The sequence below is a fragment of the Hyperolius riggenbachi genome, chromosome 2, assembly GCF_040937935.1.
Source record: "Hyperolius riggenbachi isolate aHypRig1 chromosome 2, aHypRig1.pri, whole genome shotgun sequence".
In the NCBI taxonomy this organism is placed as follows: Eukaryota; Metazoa; Chordata; class Amphibia; order Anura; family Hyperoliidae; genus Hyperolius; species Hyperolius riggenbachi.
The window spans coordinates 142087202-142105889 of NC_090647.1; the positions used below are offsets into that span (position 1 = coordinate 142087202).

Below are 18688 nucleotides of genomic sequence, written 5' to 3' on the forward strand. Positions count from 1 at the left end.
TTGGAAGCACGTCAGTTTGAGGACTTCTGGCGCACTGCGACACAGTTGATGTGATTTCTCCATACATTGGAGTGCAGTAGCAGTGCATCAATTTGATGCACCACCCCAGAGTGAAAGGGCCCTAAAGGCCAAGTTCACACTGAATCAGTTGCGATGTGCTGAGACTAATGAGTAACATGACCCCAGGAAGAGAAAATGTCTCATTGGGCAGAATTATGACATTCTTCACTAAGGGTTGTACTCACGTTTGTTGCCAGTGGTTTTCACATTAAAGGGGCACTATGGTTAATTTCTTCCTTTTAAGTGCCTTTAACATAAGTATTAGTCTATGAAACGTTAATGACAATTATTTTCGCTGATCAAAAGTTTTTTTTTACATTGCCACTAGCCATTTAAACCTAATGAGGCACGTCGGAAGATTTACCTTCCTGACGCCGAATCGGCATAATCCATCCTCATATAGGAGGCATCTGTAACTGTAGAATGTGTTCCTAATACTTCTTCCCCCCCCCCCCATCCGCTCAGCGAAGGAACAATACAGCTGTAACGGCACGATCATACCGTTACTGAGATGTGTGTAGGCTGCAGCTGCTTTATGTCTCTGTAGCTTCACGCTGCCCGCTGAGGACCCCTGGCACAGCGACAGACACCTATTGTTGTCCGTTGCGTGCTGGTTACCACAGTGCTGGTGCTGAGAGATAGTATACAGTACACAGAATCAAACACAATCAATAAGTAAATACAAAGAGCAATTAGGCAAACCAAAAAGTAATTGGGGTGCCAAAATAATAGGCCAAACTGCATATATAGATTATCCCCAATCTATATATTGAGAGGTGTAATTGAGAGATGAGGTGGCCTTTTCTTGTATTCATACCAATAACTCGTTGCTGCATTGTAATTACATCTTGACAGTGTTATTCATGCATGGACAGTGTTGTATATGCATGGGGATAAACAACAATTTTGAGGCTGGTTTCATACCAGCAGCCAGCATTTTGGGTGCGTTGCATTCAGATGATCACACCGCAACTGAAAACAGGCTTTGGAGATACCGGCGGTAATGTCACTTTTGGCAGCACTGCACGGTACGGTAATGTCACTTTTGGCTCTCTATTGCTCACTTCCTGTGGTGGAGATACACATTACAAGCAAGTGTATTGACAAAACTTGCTACCATGTATGCACACCGCAGCACGGACGCTACAAATTTTAAAATATTTGTGGCACCATTTACTTACATGACTTCCAACGCACGTCACCATGAATGTTTACCCATAACGCGCTGATGCTTTCACGTCAGATTTGATACTTCCAGCACATCGCGCCGCGTCAGGTATGAAATGTCCCATAGACTTTCAATGCTTTAGCGTTACCTTGCGTTAAAAATGGGTAACGCAACCCAGTGAAAATGCACCAGTGTGAAAGCAGCCTGAGGGTATCCCACTAGGTCCTACCGTTCTGGATTTAGTTTTTTTGTCTTCCATAGTGAGCACAGATGAACTGAATGTTTCTTTTCCTAGTAATACTAGGTATACACCATACAATTTTCTGGCAGATTAACCTGCCAGATCGATTATTTCCAACTTGTCCAATCTGAATTTCGATAGACTTTTCCATTTTCGATCGTTTTATAATTGTTCTTTCAATCATTTTTTCAATTGATTTTCAATCAGTTCTATGAAAATCTATTGAAAAACGATTTAAAAAAAAGATAGGTAAATCAAAAAAAAATTAATCAAAATTCAGATTGGAGGTAAATCTGCCAGAAAAATGTATGGTGTGTACCTAGCATAACACAATTGATAAATGCTTTGTCATATCTCATGCATTGATATTTAGTGCTGGTCTACTTGAACTAGGATTAAAAATGCTTAGGGTCAATATTTTGAGTGATAACTGGAAATCTGACAAGTCTCCTTCTGATGACATGTCCGATTTTAAGTGCACTGTAGCGTTTTCATATTTACACAGTGACACAGATAGGACTTTAAACAGTGGGAGGAGATTTAACCATCAGTTCAGAGCGAGTATAAAATAAGAGAAAGAATTCTGTCAGACAACTGCCTGCAAAATACTTGCCTAAGGTAAGATTTACTGTTTTCTGTTCTTTTTATTTACAACAAAGTATACTGTAGAATTTAGAAGCAATAAGCCTGGGACCCACTACAGGCACTATCTCAAAGTGTCGAGATTTGCTGAATCGCAGAAGTGCTGCAATTTCACTGTGATTTAGACCTGCAACCAGTCAATGAGATTGTTACAAAAATGCTGCAGCCCAATCGCTGAGGGCAATCATGAAGCACAAGCGCTGCGGTGAAATCATCCTCATAGGGTTACACTGTCATATCGCTTTCTCGATCGCTGACAAAACATGTACGTCTTTGAAACGCCGCTAGTGAGTCCCAGGCCGAAATGTTTGAATAGACATAGAAAGAAGCTGTCCTTCCTGCTGGTTTATTGGTGAGATATTTTTGCTTTTTCTTTTAAAATAATAAGTATTATTTTTTTACTCAAAGAAAGTAATCTGCTTATGGAATTTTTCCTACCTTATAGTAGGCTTTGTATTCTGCACGGTAACAGGCGCTTATTGGTCGTAGGGGTTATGCTTTGCAAGGGGTATAAATTCAGCTTTGCACAATTTTTACTGGTATATTTACAGCCACATTTTACTTACAACTTCTTAACCCCCTTGGCAGTATTCCCAAGTGTAGCTCAGGGTTACTTTTTGCTGAAATTAGCAGTAATCCTAAACTACACTTGTGAAGACGGCTATACTTTTATTGCTGCCTGTGTTCCTGGTGAGGCTATTTATCCAGGCCTGGATTTACATCACAGGAGCCTTTAGGCACAGGTGTCACTTCTCCCTTACCTGTCATAGGTAGCTACAGGTGCCCCTTAAAGGATACCCGAAGTGAAATGTGATCTGATAAGATAGACATACAATACAATAACATTTCTATAGTGCTTTTCTCCCATAGGACACAATGCGCTTAGGCTCTCTTAGATTCAGTAATTGGTAGTAGGATAACGTATTAACACAACAAAAGTTATATTTCTGCAAATGCCAAACTGAACAGGTGGGTATTCAGTCTGGATTTAAACACGTCCAGAGATGGAGCTGTCCTTATCTGTTGAGGTAAGGAGTTCTCTGGAGATGGCAAAGACGCTAGGACTATCCTGGTTCCTGACCAGACCGCATTCTCCCGCAAACAACGTTCAGACCTTGTATTGGTAACGTTATTCCCATTTTATTTTAAGCAAACTGTCTTATTGTGTATCTTTGTAATTTTTACTTTGTTATGTTTTTGTAAATCTTTTGTATATATTATTTTCTGCATTGTTCCACTTTTTTCTGGAATATTAAATCTTTATTTAATAAGTTTGACTTCTTATGTACTAAACTAGCTCATAGCCTAGAAAGAGACTGCAGTGTAATTTACGTTACAAATTCAGTGCCTGATTGTGCCTTGCTACTGTACGATTGTATTGTGTGTGTGGCGTTCCCGTGTTTGGCCTAAGCGCAAAGCTGACCCAAATACAAAAACGCAGACTGCGTGTAGATCACTCGACAGCAGAGTGGGAATCGTTGAAGTGTCTAGCAGCAGCTAGTGGTGTTAGTGAGAAGTGCTTTGAGGGGCGACAGCCTTGTTGTAGCTTGAATAAGGCTGCTCCCCACTTGATCTGGTCAAACCCGCAGTCGGGAATCGTATCGGCCGGTTCCTGACATAATGGGTATGTACAGTGCCTAACACACAAATAACTATGCTGTGTTCCTTTTTTTCTTTCTCTGCCTGAAAGAGTTAAATATCAGGTGTGTAAGTCGCTGACTCAGTCCTGACTCAGACAGGAAGTGACTACAGTGTGACCCTCACTGATAAGAAATTTCCCTTTTTATCTCTCTCTTGCTTTCAGAAGCCATTTACTGCTAAGGAAATTGTTTTATAGTTGGAATTTCTGATCAGTGAGAGTCACACTGTAGTCACTTCCTTTCTGAGTCAGGACTGAGTCAGCCACTTACATACCTGATATTTAAGTCTTTCAGGCAGAGAAAGAAAAAAAGGAACACAGCATAGTTACACATGTCTTTCTCATCATGTCACATGGCACTTTGGGTATCCTTTAATACTGAGGATAGCTCTGGCTACCTAATACTAAGTAGCTAGAGGTGCGTCCAAGTTTATGTAGCTAAGGGAGATCTTGTCAGTGGAATGCCTGGAGCTGGGTGAGTGACCTCTCATTTACACTCCGTTTGGAACTTGGCATAGGTAAGGTGAAAGAAAGGGCACTTGGGGAGGGGATTAATCTTCCTTCCCATCATCAGGCACCTGGAGGCATGTGCTTACAGTGCCTTATGGTAAATAGAGATAGTTCGAGCCTCCGATTTTCCGCAAAAATTAGCAAACATGAGAACTTCCGCGAACCGCAATAGACTTCAATGGGGAGGCGAACTTTGAAAACTACAAAAATTTATGCTGGCCACAAAAGTGATGGAAAAATCAGGATTTGACGCACAACAGCGTTTTAAGGGCAGAAACCACATTTTATTGTTAAATTGGAGGCCTAAAGTGCTTTAAAACATCTTGCATGTGTATACATCAATCAGGGAGTATAATTAGTGTAATGCTTCACACTGACAGACCAAACTCACTATGTAACGCACCACAAACAGCTGTTTGCGTAGTGACGGCCGTGCTGGACTGGTGCGCACCATGGCCAGAGTGCAGGCGATGGCGGTTTTCAAGCCCATATGGTCGGGCTGAGGTAGCTGAATGACAGAACAACAGTGACTGAGTGTCCAGCTGATCGAATTTGGTCTGTCCACAATGAAGCAACGACCTTATTATCTATCTTCTTGGGTCAGGTGTGCCCCCCAACCCCAACACACTCATATAGCCAGCGGTCATTGCTTCATTGTGATACCCTTCACTGCGGCAAGGTAACGATCATGAAGGGGAATTGACACATGTACATGCCTTTTGTTTTGTTGTTGCAGCTGCAGTGCAGCCAGAAGAATTAGGCAGGCATGTACACGCACCAGAAAAATTATTATAGCGTCCGCTGCTAGCAGTGGCCTTAAAAATTCAGGAATCCGCCTGGAGTCTTGGTGGACCCTGTTGGTGGTGGCAGTCAAGCAGCCTGCAGGCAGTGATGCTGTGTGGGGACCAACTTAGTCTTGGGGCAGGCAGTCACACGGCGTGCAGACAGAGATGCTGTGTGTGAGGACTGACTAAGTCTTCGGGCGGGCAGTAGTCCTCCGGGATCCATGCCTCATTCATTTTGATAAAGGTGAGGTACTGAACACTTTTGTGACTTAGGTGACTTCTCTTCTCAGTGACAATGCCTCCAGCTACGCTGAAGGTCCTTTCTGACAGGACACTTGAGGCAAGGCAAGACAGAAGTTGGATGGCAAATTGTGACAGCTCTGGCCACAGGTCAAGTCTGTGCACCCAGTAGTCCAAGGGTTCATCGCTGCTCACAGTGTCTACATCCACTGCCGTTCGAGGCGTTGGTGGAGGGTGGATCCGGAAGCGCTAAGGTGAGGTGTTGGACTAAAGAATGTCCGCATGTCCGACATCACCATGAGATCGCTAGAGCTTCCTGTCCCTGCCTGGCGGTGGTACCTTTATTCCGTTGTGCTGTGACATCACCCTTAAACGCACTGTAAAGCTTAGTTGCCAGCTTGTTCTGCATGTGTAGCATCCTTTCTGCCTTCAGGTGAGGTGATAACATGTCCACCACTTTGTGCCTATACCGAGTATTCTAGTATCGTGGCCACCCAGTAATTGTCATTCCCCTTGAGTTTTTTCATATGGAGGTCCCTCAACAGGCTGGACAGCATGAAAGACGCCATCTGCACAAAGTTGGATCCAGACGTACTATCCAACTCCTCTTGCTCTACCTCAGTGATGTCAGGTAAGTTCTCCTCCTCCCCCCAGCCACGAACAATACTGCAGGAGTGTTGAGCAGCACAAGCCCCCTGCGACGCCTGCTTCGGTTGTTCTTCTGATGCTTCCTCCTCCTCCTCAAAAAAAAAAAACACCTTCCTCATCATCTGACTCCTCTTCCCCACACAACTCTTCCTCCTCCTCCCCCCTCTGTGCTGCCGCAGGTGTTGAGGAAACATCTGGTTCTGATGAGAATTGATCCCACAACTCTTCCTCCTGTAACTGTTCCTGTTCACGCTCATCCACAGCTTGATCCACCACTCTACGCACGGCATGCTCCAGAAAGAAGGCATACAGGATCAAGTCGCTGATGGCGCCTTCACTGCGACTCACCATGTTTGTCACGGCCGCATGAGCCTGCAAGCATTTCGCAGTGTCCAGTTTTTCGTCCAGAACATCCCCATCTCCTGAGTGCATGTCCTTCTACTGTAGTTGTAGAGATACTGGGTTACGGCTTTCTCCTGTTGTAGCAGGTGGTCGAACATGAGGAGGGTCGAATTCCAGCGAGTCAGGCTATCGCAAATCAAGCGCCTCGCCGGCAAGTTGTTTCTCCGCTGAATATCGGCCAAGGGTGCCATGGCCGTGTAAGACCGCCTGAAATGCCCACACAACTTTCTGGCCTGCTTCAGGACGTCCTGTAAGCCTGGGTACTTACACACAAATCTCTGGATTACGAGATTGAGCACATGTGCCATGCAGGGTACATGTGTCAACTTTCCCAAATTCAAAGCCGAAATTAGATTGCTGCCATTGTCACACACCACGTTGCCGATCTTCAGTTGGTGCGGGGTCAACTACTGATCCACCTGTTTGTTCAGAGCAGCCAGGAGAGCTGTTCCAGTGTGACTCTCCGCTTTGAGGCAAGACATGTCTAAGATGGCGTGACACCGTTGTACTTGGCATGCAGCATAGGCCCTGGGGAGCTGGGGCAGTGTAGCTGGAGAGGAGATCGCAGCACCAGTAGAGTTGCGCTGCCACTCAGCCAAGGAGGAGAAGGACGACAGTGAAGAGGATGTAGCAGGAGGAGTAGGAGCAGAAGGAGAGGAGGTGGCAGCAGGCCTGCCTGCAAGCCGTGGAGGTTTCACAACTAGGTCCGCTGCACAGCCAGTTATTCCCTGCTTGCCAGCGGTCACCAGGTTGACCCAATGGGCTGTGTAAGTAATGTACCTGCCCTGACCGTGCTTGGCAGACCAGGCATCCGTGGTCAGATGGACCCTTGACCCAACACTGTTTGCCAGAGATGACACCACTTGCCTTTCTACTTCATGGTACAGTTTGGGTATCGCCTTTTTTGAGAAATAATTGCGGCCTGGTATCTTCCACTGCGGTGTCCCAATGGCCGCAAATTTTCGGAAGGCCTCAGAGTCCACCAGCTGGTATGGTAACAGCTGGCGAGCTAACAGTTCCGCCAAGCCGGCTGTCAGACGCCGGGCAAGGGGGTGACTGGCAGACATTGGCTTCTTCCGCTCAAAGATTTCCCTCACGGACACCTGGCTGCTGCTGTGGGCAGAGGAGCAGGAGCCGCTCAAGGTGAGAGGTGGAGTGGAGGAGGTTGGCTGTGATTGTGAAGGTGCAAGGGAGAAAGCGGCTGAAGGTGATGCACCTGAAGGAGGAAGAGGAGAAGGAGGGTGGCTTTGCTTTTGTGTGCTGCTTTTCCTCAGGTAGTCTTCCCATTGCAGTGGGTGTTGGCCTTTCCACGGCTCAATTTTTGGCAGCAGAGATTTTTTGGCATTGCTCTGATCTGAGGAAGTCACACAAAAAATTTCCACACCGCTGAGCCCAGGGGTGTGGGCACTATGCTGGCCTCAGCAGCTGACGTTGAAGGGCATGTTGGCTGGCTGTCCATAGGTGTTTCTGACGACGAGCTCCCCCTGCTTCTTTCAGGAACTCATCTCCTGCGACTCCTCTCTGACTCCCCCTCTGAACTGTCCCCTGTTCATCTACTCTATTGGGAACCCACGTGGCATCCGTATCATCATAATCATCATAATCATCCTCCCCAGCTTCGCTTGTATCAAACACCTCCAAAACTGCACCAACAGCAGGTACTTCATCATCCTCCTCCTCACACCTTATGTCCATACTGTCGCCTAACTCAGACATATGAGGTGGTGTAACTTGCTTAACGCCTTCATCTTGTTGTAACAATAATGGCTGTGAATCAGTGATTTCCTCACCAAATAACTCCTGCGAAGTGTCAAGTGTAGCTGATGTGGTACTTGGAGTAGCGTTGGTGGCTGCGGAAGATGAGGTGTTCTGTGTTAAATAGTCAACCACGTCCTGACAATCTTGGGAGTTGATGGGACGCGCCTTCTTCTGAGCACTGTACTTTGGTCTAGGGCCGCACGAAATCACGTCAGCATGACCTCGAACAGACCTGCCAGGTGTCCTGCCTCTGCCTGTTGTTTTGTTCATATTGGGGGGGATGAAGTTAAAGGTATGCACTGACTTGACTAATACAATGTGCAGTCACACAGGTGCAGTGAAAGGTAGCGGTGACTGGTATTACAATACAATGTGCAGCTGTCACACAGGTGCAGTAAACAGGTATGCACGGACTGGTATACTAAACAGCGTGCGGTCAAACAGCAGTGAACAGGTATGCAGGGATTGGTATTACAAATGTGCAGCTGTCACACACAGGTACCGTGAACAGGTGCAGTGACTGGTGGTATATTACACTGCTTGCGGTCACGTAGGTGCACTGAACAGGTTACAGGTATGCACTGCAGTGATTGGTATTACAAATGTGCAGCTGTCACACACAGGTACTGTGAACAGGTGCAGTGACTGGTGGTACTTTACACTGCTTGCGCTCACGTAGGTGCACTGAACAGGTTACAGGTATGCACTGCAGTGATTGGTATTACAAATGTGCAGCTGTCACACACAGGCACCGTGAACAGGTGCAGTGACTGGTGGTATATGACACTGCTTGTGATCACGTAGGTGCACTGAACAGGTTACAGGTATGCACTGCAGTGATTGGTATTACAAATGTGCAGCTGTCACACACACACAGGTACTGTGAACAGTTGCAATGACTGTTGGTATTAACAATGCGTGCACTCACGTAGGTAGGTAGGTAGGTAGGTACACTGAACAGGTGCAGTGATTGGGATTACAAATGTGCAGCTGCCTGTCACACACAAGTAGTCACTGAATGTGCTGGGACTGGCAGTGGCACAGTAGGAATTACCACCAAGGGGTCAAAGGCCAGTAGCGACTGACTGACAGGGCTGTATATTATGCAAGTGGGCCACACAAAAAAAAAAAAAAGATTACAAGAACAAAATTAGCTCTCAAAAGAGCTGTTGAGGGGTGCTTTTTTAGCAATAAGAAGCAGCAAGGAGCAAGCTAACAAGCCTACAAGAGCCTAACTAAGCTTTCTCTATATCTCTCTCTGCAGCAGCTCTCCCTTATCTAATTACTGCAGGCACACGAGTGAGTGAAATGCCTGACGCTGCCTACTTTATATAAGGGGGGGGGGGGGTTAGGCTCCAGGAGGGAGTGTAGCCTGATTGGCTACAATGTGCCAGCTGACTGTGATGTAGAGGGTCAAAGTTGACCCTAATAATTTAGTATAGGGGTGGATCGAACTTCCGAAAAAGTTTGCGGTTCTCCGCGATCGTGAACCACGGAAGTTTGCCGGTTCCCGTTCGCCGGCGAACCGTTCGAGCCATCTCTAATAGTAAATCCAGACCTGTATTTACCTTAGTTCTTGTATGATGCTGGGAATACACAATGAGCTTTTCCAGCAGATAGATGGCTTGATAGATCATTTACGACAGGTTTAATGCGATTTTCGATCATTTTTCTGATTGATTTGTATAGAAGTGATCAGAAAATCGATCATAAAAATTATCGAAATCAAATCGGACCCATCGGAAATTATATACCGAGCCGTCTATTTGCTGAAAAAACTCATTGTGTATTCCCAGCATAAGGCATTGGGGCTAGCTCAACAGAAAATAAGGGCAATCTCCACTGTCCTAGGAAGGGTAAAAATGTAGCCAATCAAAGCCAGCAGCTGCTGATCAGTTAGGTAGCTGCTGATCAGTTGATAAACTAGAAACTAGAAACATTATCTTTATTTCTTTCTGCATTTGGTCACTGCAGATCAATCTGTTTGTTAGGAGAATCTTAATTTGAACAGGTTAGAGGAAAGATGCGTACACACCTCTTGACTTATTTCGGCCGTCGGGGATCAGGACATAATCTCCGATGAGTGAAATCGCTGGCCGGGCTGTACAGACACGTCAGCTATGTAGCTGATGACTCATTCTGTTGCTACACAGGGGAGTGGGCCAGAGGGACAACGGAGTGGCATGCGCTTACGACACGCCGTGGGTTGGAGAGCGGTGCAGACAATGCGATTGCTCACAGGTTGGGGCTGGTAGCCGTTGTACACACGCCTGACTATCGGCTGAGGCGGTCGTTAACCTTAGTCAGGCATGTGTATGGGCCTTAACCACTTCAGGATTCCTGGTACGCATATCTACGACCCTGTATACTTCAAAGGACGTAGATATGTGCACTGTTAACTTACTGACACATTTACGATCCCCATGCCATTTTCGTTTGCTTCACTGTCGCAGCATCTGTGATCGGGCTATGAGAATCATCTATTCTCACCAATCACCGTGCCTGTGACTTCCGAGAGCTTACAGAAACCAGACACAAGCTCTCATTTAAAACAGACACAACACTTCCGTGTTTGTATTAATAAAACACGGTCTCAGTAGCACCATTTTGTGTTCAAAAAGTAAAAATACACCCAACTATACCACTATACTGTTTTACATAGAAAATGTATTATTGTTCTTTTTTTTTTTAATTATTATTTTTAACCTCTTTCAACCCTGCCCCACAGTTATCAAAATAAAACTCTAAAAAAAAAAAAAATACAAGGAAATTTGCAATAATTCAGCTATAAGTGAACATTTGTGGTTACCCACAATGCACCACTACTGAATATGCAAATTATCCCTTTTTGCCCCTGTAAGCAAGGCAAGCATCCAGAACCGCTGGTGTATAGCAAGCTTATAGCTTTAAATATTACACAGCCACACCAACCCCACATGTAGACCGCCTGTTTTGGTCTTTTGACCCTCCTGAGTACATGGCAGGAATTAATATGGCTGTATGGCCTCGATCCCTGCCATGTACTGATGAGGGCCAAAGGCCCGAAACAGGCTGTCTACATGTGGGGTTAGTGTGGCTGTGTAATATTTAAAGGGAAACTGTAGGGGGGTCGGGGAAAATGAGTTGAACTTACCCGGGGCTTCTAATGGTCCCCCGCAGATATCCTGTGCCCGCGCGGCCACTCACCGATGCTCTGGCCCCGCCTCCGGTTCACTTCTGGAATTTCAGACTTAAAAGTCGGAAAATCACTGCGCCTGCGTTGCCGTGTCCTCGATCCCGCTGATGTCACTAGGAGCATACTGCGCAGGCCCAGTGTGGTCTGTGTCTGCGCAGTACGCTCCTGGTGACATCAGCGGGACTGTGGACATGCTACAAGTCCACAGGGGCAGTAGTTTTCAGACTTTAAAGTCTGAAATTCCAGAAGTGAACCGGAGGCGGGGCCGGAGCATCGGTGAGTGGCTGCGTGGGCACAGGACATCTGCGGGGGACCATTAGAAGCCCCGGATAAGTTCAACTCATTTTCCCCCGACCACCCTACAGTATCCCTTTAAAGCTATAGGCTTGCTATACACCAGCGGTTCTGGATGCTAGCGTTGCTTACAGGGGCAAAAAGGGATAATGTGCATATTCAATAGTGGTGCATTGTGGGTAACCACAAATGTTCACTTATAGCTGAATTATTGCAAATTTCTTTCTGTTTTAAGAAGGCAAATTTCACCAAGCATTGCTTATTAGTAGGAAGGTCTCTTTTATCCCCCTATACATTCCTAGTGGTTTGGGTCACCCTGAGCTGCTTGGTTACTCTGTTAAAAAAAACAAAAAAAAATCATTTAATTTTTTTTTACATAAATAGTTACCTTAGAGACTTTTCTAATATGCATGTCATGAGGGTATATTACTGTTAATTTTACAAATAAAGTCTTGTAATAAGTGAAATAGTATTAAAAATCCCTAAATGGAAAAAAATACACCTTTATTTCCAAATAAAATATTATCGCCATACATTGTACTAGGGACACAATTTAAACGTTGTAATAACCAGGACAAATGGGCAAATAAAATGTGTGGGTTTTATGTATCAAAGCACATTTTATTGTAAAACTATAATGGCTGAAAACTGAGAAATAATAATTTTTTTTTATTATTATTATTCCCTTTACTATGCATATAAAATAAAATATTTCTTAGCAAAAAATACCACCCAAAAAAAGTCTAATTTGTGGCAAAAAAAAACAATATATAGATCATTTCAGTGTGATAAGTAACAATAAAGTTATCACTGAATGAATGGAAGGAGCACTGAAATGTGAAAATTGTTTTGATTTTAACCACTTTCCCCCCGCCCGTACGAATTTCTCCGTCCCTTTTTCCATCCTTTAACCCCCAGGGATGGAGAAATCCGTACTTTGCGCACTCCCGCCGCTGTCCGTGCTCCCGCTCGTAAACACGCCGCCCGCCGCTAGTAAACACGCCGCCGCCCGCTCGCCCGGAGATCAATGAACGGGAAAATCCATTCCCGTTCGTTGATCTAAGCCCCGCAATGATCCGCTGCTCTCCGATGGGCAGCGCGATCATTGTGATCTTACCCAGCCTCCAAGTACTTCCTCCAAGCTTCCGGAAGGACGCTTGGAGGTCGCATTAAAACAAAAAGTTACTGTGGCCAAATAGTAAAACTACACCCTACACATTTTTCACATACAAATAAATTACTTTTACACAAAAAATTAACTCATTACCTCCCACACTCCCAATTTTTTTTTTGTTTGTAATAAAAACAAAATAAAAAAATGTACAATAAAAAAAAAAATACATAAATAGTTACCTTAGGGATTGAACTTTTTAAATATTTATGTCAGGAGGGTACAACACTGTTACTTTATAAACTATGGGCTTGTAATTAGGGATGGACGCAAAACTGAAAAAAATACACCTTTATTTCCAAATAAAATATTGGCGCCAAACATTGTGATAGGGACAATTTTATAACAGTTTTATAACTGGGACAAAAGGGCAAATACATTTCATGGGTTTTAATTACAGTAGCATGCATTAATTAAAAACTATAATGGCCGAAAACTGAAAAATAATTAATTTTTTCCCAGATTTTTCCTATTTTCCCATTAAAACACATTTAGAATAAAATAATTCTTGGCATAATGTCCCACCTAAAGAAAGCCTAATTAGTGGTGGAAAAAACAAGATATAGATCGTTTAATTGTGATAAGTAATGATAAAGTTATAGACGAATGAATGGAAGGAGCGCTGAAAGGTGAAAATTGCTCTGGTGGTCAGGGGGTAAACCCCCTCAGTGGTGAAGTGGTTAAAGGACTTCCGAGGCCAAAATCTGCCCCCAAAATGTAAAAAAAAACTACCTGCATGACTTTGTATGGCACGGAGGACGCCGTCCGCGCCCTCCGTGCCGTTCCGCCGGGTCCCCGCCTCTCAATATGACCCCGAATGGCTCCCGACCCCACGGCCAGGGTCGGGCTCTGCTGCCTGTATAAAGATGGCCGCCGGCCCTGGCCGCGGCTGCGCACTCCGCATGGCAGCTACTGCGGCTGCGCAGCACTAGGGCCAACCCCCCGATCCACGCAACAGGCTGTTTCCTGTTGCGTGGATCAGGGGGTTTGCCCTAGTGCTGCGCAGCCGCGGGGTCGGGAGCCATTCGGGGTCATATTGAGAGGCGGGGACCCGGCGGAACGGCACGGAGGGCGCGGACGGCGTCCTCCGTGCCATACAAAGTCATGCAGGTAGTTAACTTTTTAACATTTTGGGGGCAGATTTAGGCCTTGGAAGTCCTTTAAGGGAAAAAAACTGTGATCCTGAAGTGGTTAAGACAGTTTACTTATTCTTTCAAATGTTTATTATTAGTTATGACTAGTTACCTAAGCAGGAAGTTATCAGAAATATTCCTAATGGTGCAGCATGAAAACATGATATAGGTTACACTGTATTACCTCTTAACTTTGTCCAAGATTAGGAAAAAAATGTACTATTGTTCTACTTTCAGGTGCTTTTTAAAATTTCATTTTTTACATGTACAATATTTTTGAATGGATACTTTACATCTAATGTTGCTATTCTGCTTTTTTCTACCTATGCAGATTTCATTGTGATAGGCCAGTTCAGACATGGAACAAGCCTTCAGTTTTGTGATGCTTCTGGTTTTCTACCCATGTGTGTTCAGCAAGCCGCTTAGCAGTGATGCATTGCAGCAGAACTTATCTCTAGCCACTGAGTCAGTGGATGGTCATGATGAAGTTCTTCCTGTCAGCAGCTACTCCTGGGCGATTGGAAATCAGTCATGCTCCAGTCTCCTAAGAGATTGCATCGATTACCTCAGAATACTTCCTCCATCCTCCTCACAGTTTGTCAAACCAGCTCTACTACTAGGCTTGAAGAAGATCGGTTGTTTAGTAGAAACAGATCAGCTGTATATGGACCTTATCCAAGATGAACGTACAAGAGAAATGCTAGTATTGCTTAATGATCAGATGAAGACATCCGTGCTCCAAACTCCTAGTCATCACCACCACAAGACCCCAAAACATGCTATGAAATTTGAATTACTGAAATTCAACTTAGACTCTCTCCTTCCTTCAGCTCTGCCTGTTCATTACAAGAATTGTTCTGGCTTCCATGAGAAAGAGAACGTCTTTTTGGATGGATTGTACCTGGGAGTGCATAAAACAATACAGGAAGCAGAGGAACACTGTACCCATCTGGGCCCGGCTTGTGCTGGAGTTTCTTCTTCCAACACTTCTGGGAAATTTTACTGTGTGGCCAGAAATGGTGCATATATTATGCCACAGAAAGGAGCAAATTTGTGGCTGCATAACTGCAATGCTGTTTATCTGAGAAGGCGTTCAACTGATCCAGAGTGTACTAGTGAGAAGGAACAGAGCATTCATAAAGTATTTCAGTGGATTCCGGTGGTTGGTGGCTGGTACAATGCTGGCAGTGCCATATACTATGCCAGGCAGGGGTGTTCTGTAGAAGCTGAAGATCGGGCAGTTCAAGCTGCTGTGGATCTAGGCTATGATGCTCTACTTGCTACCACTGGTGGTGCTACTGCTGTTGTTGGTGCTGGTGTAGGCATGGCTGTAAAGCCTGCATTAAAACAAGGTGTGAGAGCAGTGATAAGTTATTTTAAAGGTGAGCAGGAACAGTGACATCTTTCACCAATGTTCTGCATCTCTGATCCTCAGGAGAGGTGATTATTGCAGATTTCTCCAAACCGATGCAAATAGTTCGCAAATTGATACTCAATTGGATGCAATTTAGTATGCAGATTAAAACAGAGACCCCTTTTACATAATAGACTGAAATGTGTGCTTGTTCAGCAGCTCAGCCTCCTGGCTGCTGGTGGCTACAAGCAAGTTTCATACACCGAATGGCAACAATTGTAACACTACAAGTGTCATCCTTGGACAAGTGGTGGTGTTACCCAGTGGTAAAAAAAAAACCCTGACAGTTGGTAAATTCACCGTCTTCAGCCTCCCATGTAATAATAATAATCCTGACATTTGTATAGCGCTTTTCTCCTGTTGGATTCAAAGCGCTCAAGAGCTGCAGCCACTAAGGGTGCACTCAAAGGGCCACCCTAACACTTAGGGGGTTATTTTTTTTTCATGTTGTAACCTTGACTTTTCTGTTATGTTTTCTCAATAAACACCCTTGAAACTAAAATTTGCATTTGTAGGCAAACTTTATTACATTTAGTACTTACGCAAAGAGCGCACTTCTCCTACTTTAAAGCCTGTCTAACTATATGATGGGTCCCATTCCCATCTGCACACAAACTGCTACAAAATAGCATAACGTTGGAAAAATGTGCATGTCAAGGACTGTCTCTACTGCTCAGAGATCACCAGCAGTGCCTGTATCTAGAGCTTGTAAGGGCTCGTTTCCACTGTAGCGGTGCGGAATCGCCTGGATTCCACCGCTGAAGAAATCGCATGCGGCTGCGTTTCCCCATGCGGATTTACCCGCAATTTTGCATGCGATTTCGCATGGCAAGGAGCCAGGCGAATTTAACCATGTCACTGCCTGTGTAAAGTTCCATTGCCTTTCATGCGAAATCGCATGCGAAATCGCGGGGAAATCCGCATGACAAAGCCGCATGCGATTTCCCTATTGAATGCATTAGCGGCGATTCGCCCGCATTCCTGCCGCACGCGAAATCTGACGACCCTGTCGTGCAGATTTTTCCCGCACCGAAAAACGCCGCCGCCGCCGCACACGTGGAAACAGCCCCATCCACTAACATTGAGTATGCGAATCCGCATGCAGTGCCCGCATGCGGATTCGCTATAGTGGAAACGAGCCCTAAAGCTTTAAAAACACCCGGAATGGAAGTAAATCTAGCCTGTGTCCTATGAGGTTGCATGCACAATCTTTAAAGAGACACTGAAGCGAAAAAAAATATATGATATAGTGAATTGGTTGTGTACTATGAATAATTACTAGAAGATTAGCAGCAAAGAAAATATTCTCATACTTTTATTTTCAGGTATATAGTGTTTTTTCTAACATTGCATCATTCTATAATATGTGCAGATTACACAACACTCAGCATTCAAAATGATTCTTTCAGAGCAGTCTGTGAAGTAATGACCTCTCCTCTAGCAGAGGAAAAGTAAATAGTCCAGGAACAGTTGAGATAATAAAAGTCAGATAACAGCCCTCTCCACGACTAACTTAGTCGGAGAGCTTAATGGCTTGTTTGCATAGAGATAACAACTGGAGTTTCTCAACTCTTCCTGTACTGGAAACAATTACACTGATTTATCTGATCTTAATGTTTTATTTCTAAAGGTCCGTACACACGCCGGACTTTAGGCAACGACGGGTCCGTCGTTGCCTCCCGCTGGGTGGGCGTGCCAGCGACAGTCCGGCGTGTGTACGCTCTGTCGTCAGACTGATACGGCTGTTTCTGAGCGATCCGCCCGGCGGATCGCTCAGAAACAGCCGTATCAGTCTGACGACAGAGCGTACACACGCCGGACTGTCGCTGGCACGCCCACCCAGCGGGAGGCAACGACGGACCCGTCGTTGCCTAAAGTCCGGCGTGTGTACGGACCTTTAGCTGTGCTACACATACAAATCATAATATCATTTTTTTTTCACTTCAGTGTCTCTTTAAGTGATGGAAAGACAAATGAGGATGCACACCTACATATCAAACAAGTTCAGCATAAACTGCAAGTACAGTTAGGTGCTATGTCTACAAATCAATACCAGTAAAAAGTAAAAAAAAACATGCACACCTTGTATATTCACTGCAAAAAGATCTGTATAAAAAAGTGCTGACAAGTCATACAAAAAGACATGTGACATAGTCTGTACACGCTAAATACAACAACAGTGTACAGCCAAATACATGATATATGATCAAATATGGATATAATGATGCATGTTACAATAACATTCTATTTGTTGGTACATAATCAATAGAAGAAAGCATCATTCACTGGCTGTACAGATCCAAAGCAGTGCACAGCAAGAATGCAACAAACATGAGTCCATAAGAATCCCAGTGTCTAGAGAAAACACCGCTATGAATTACCCAGGCGGTGCGGCGTTTCGGAAATAGATTCCTTTATCAATGGGTTTTGGCTGAGAGCAGCTGGAGGCAACAGCAAAGTTGTGCAGAGCGGCGGTGTCCTGGATAAGAAGTCCGTTTTAGCGCTGTTTATATACGTCTGTTTGATCTGAAACTGAGGCCGGCCCTGTGACGCAATGACGTCACGCGACATGCGTCACGGCGTCATCCACGTCACGCGCAGACATCCTCAACCTCCATAGCGTTGGCTGGTACTGGGAAGGAGTAACACAGAGCTCCAATCCCAAGATGGCCGCCACGCTTTGTATTGGGTTAGGGAGCAGCACCACAAGTGTATAGTGGTTGCAGGAGGAACTGCAACTAATGCAAAACTGAGAATCCACAGCACTTGTCAGAGATGATGAAACAATGATGGTAAGCTGTGTGATGGTCTTGCAACTCTAAAATATAAACAGGATACATATGTAAGTAGATATAATAACACCAGGACACAAGGAAACATCATATCTAAGTAAGAATATGTGAAAAACATGCTGAAAAAAACATATAAAAACTGTGACATCACAGTTATTCACTAGCAATGTTAACTCCATAAGACAATTTGAAAAGAAGTTCTGCAAAAAGCACGAAAGATCAACTTCCTCATTAAGACCATGAGGATGTATGGTATCTAGCTTGTACATCCAGAAGAGTTCACGCTGCAATAGCTTTTTCTCAAAATCGCCACCCCTTTTGGCTGGCTGAACTATCTCGATTACCCGGAATCTTAGCTGTGAACCATTATGAGCAGCCTGCATGAAGTGCTTTGCTAGGGGAGAGGTTAACTCTGGGCACCTGATATTACTGCGATGCTCACTTACTCTTCGTCTAATTTCTCTAGAGGTCTGGCCCACATAGCCCAAGCCACATGGGCAAGTAATAAGATATATGACACCTTTGGAGGAGCAATTGGCAAAGTTTTTAAAGGAGAACCGGGCACCACTACGTGGATGAGAGAAAGAATCACCTCTTGCTACTAAGTTGCACTGGG

The 18688-nt window shown here is 44.7% G+C and overlaps 1 protein-coding gene across 1 annotated transcript; it reads left to right on the plus strand.

Annotated features, from left to right (window-relative positions):
- Positions 1-2001: 2001 nt before the first annotated feature.
- Positions 2002-15782, plus strand: APOF (apolipoprotein F). Its single transcript, XM_068265177.1, has 2 exons — positions 2002-2087; positions 14198-15782. The coding sequence occupies exon 2, from the start codon at positions 14225-14227 to the stop codon at positions 15263-15265; it is 1041 nt and encodes a 346-aa protein (XP_068121278.1). The 5' UTR covers positions 2002-2087; positions 14198-14224; the 3' UTR covers positions 15266-15782.
- The last annotated feature ends 2906 nt before the right edge of the window (positions 15783-18688 follow it).

Excerpts from the sequence above, each read along its gene's own strand:
- APOF (XM_068265177.1), top strand. The coding sequence starts at position 14,225 with ATGGAACAAGCCTTCAGTTTTGTGATGCTTCTGGTTTTCTACCCATGT.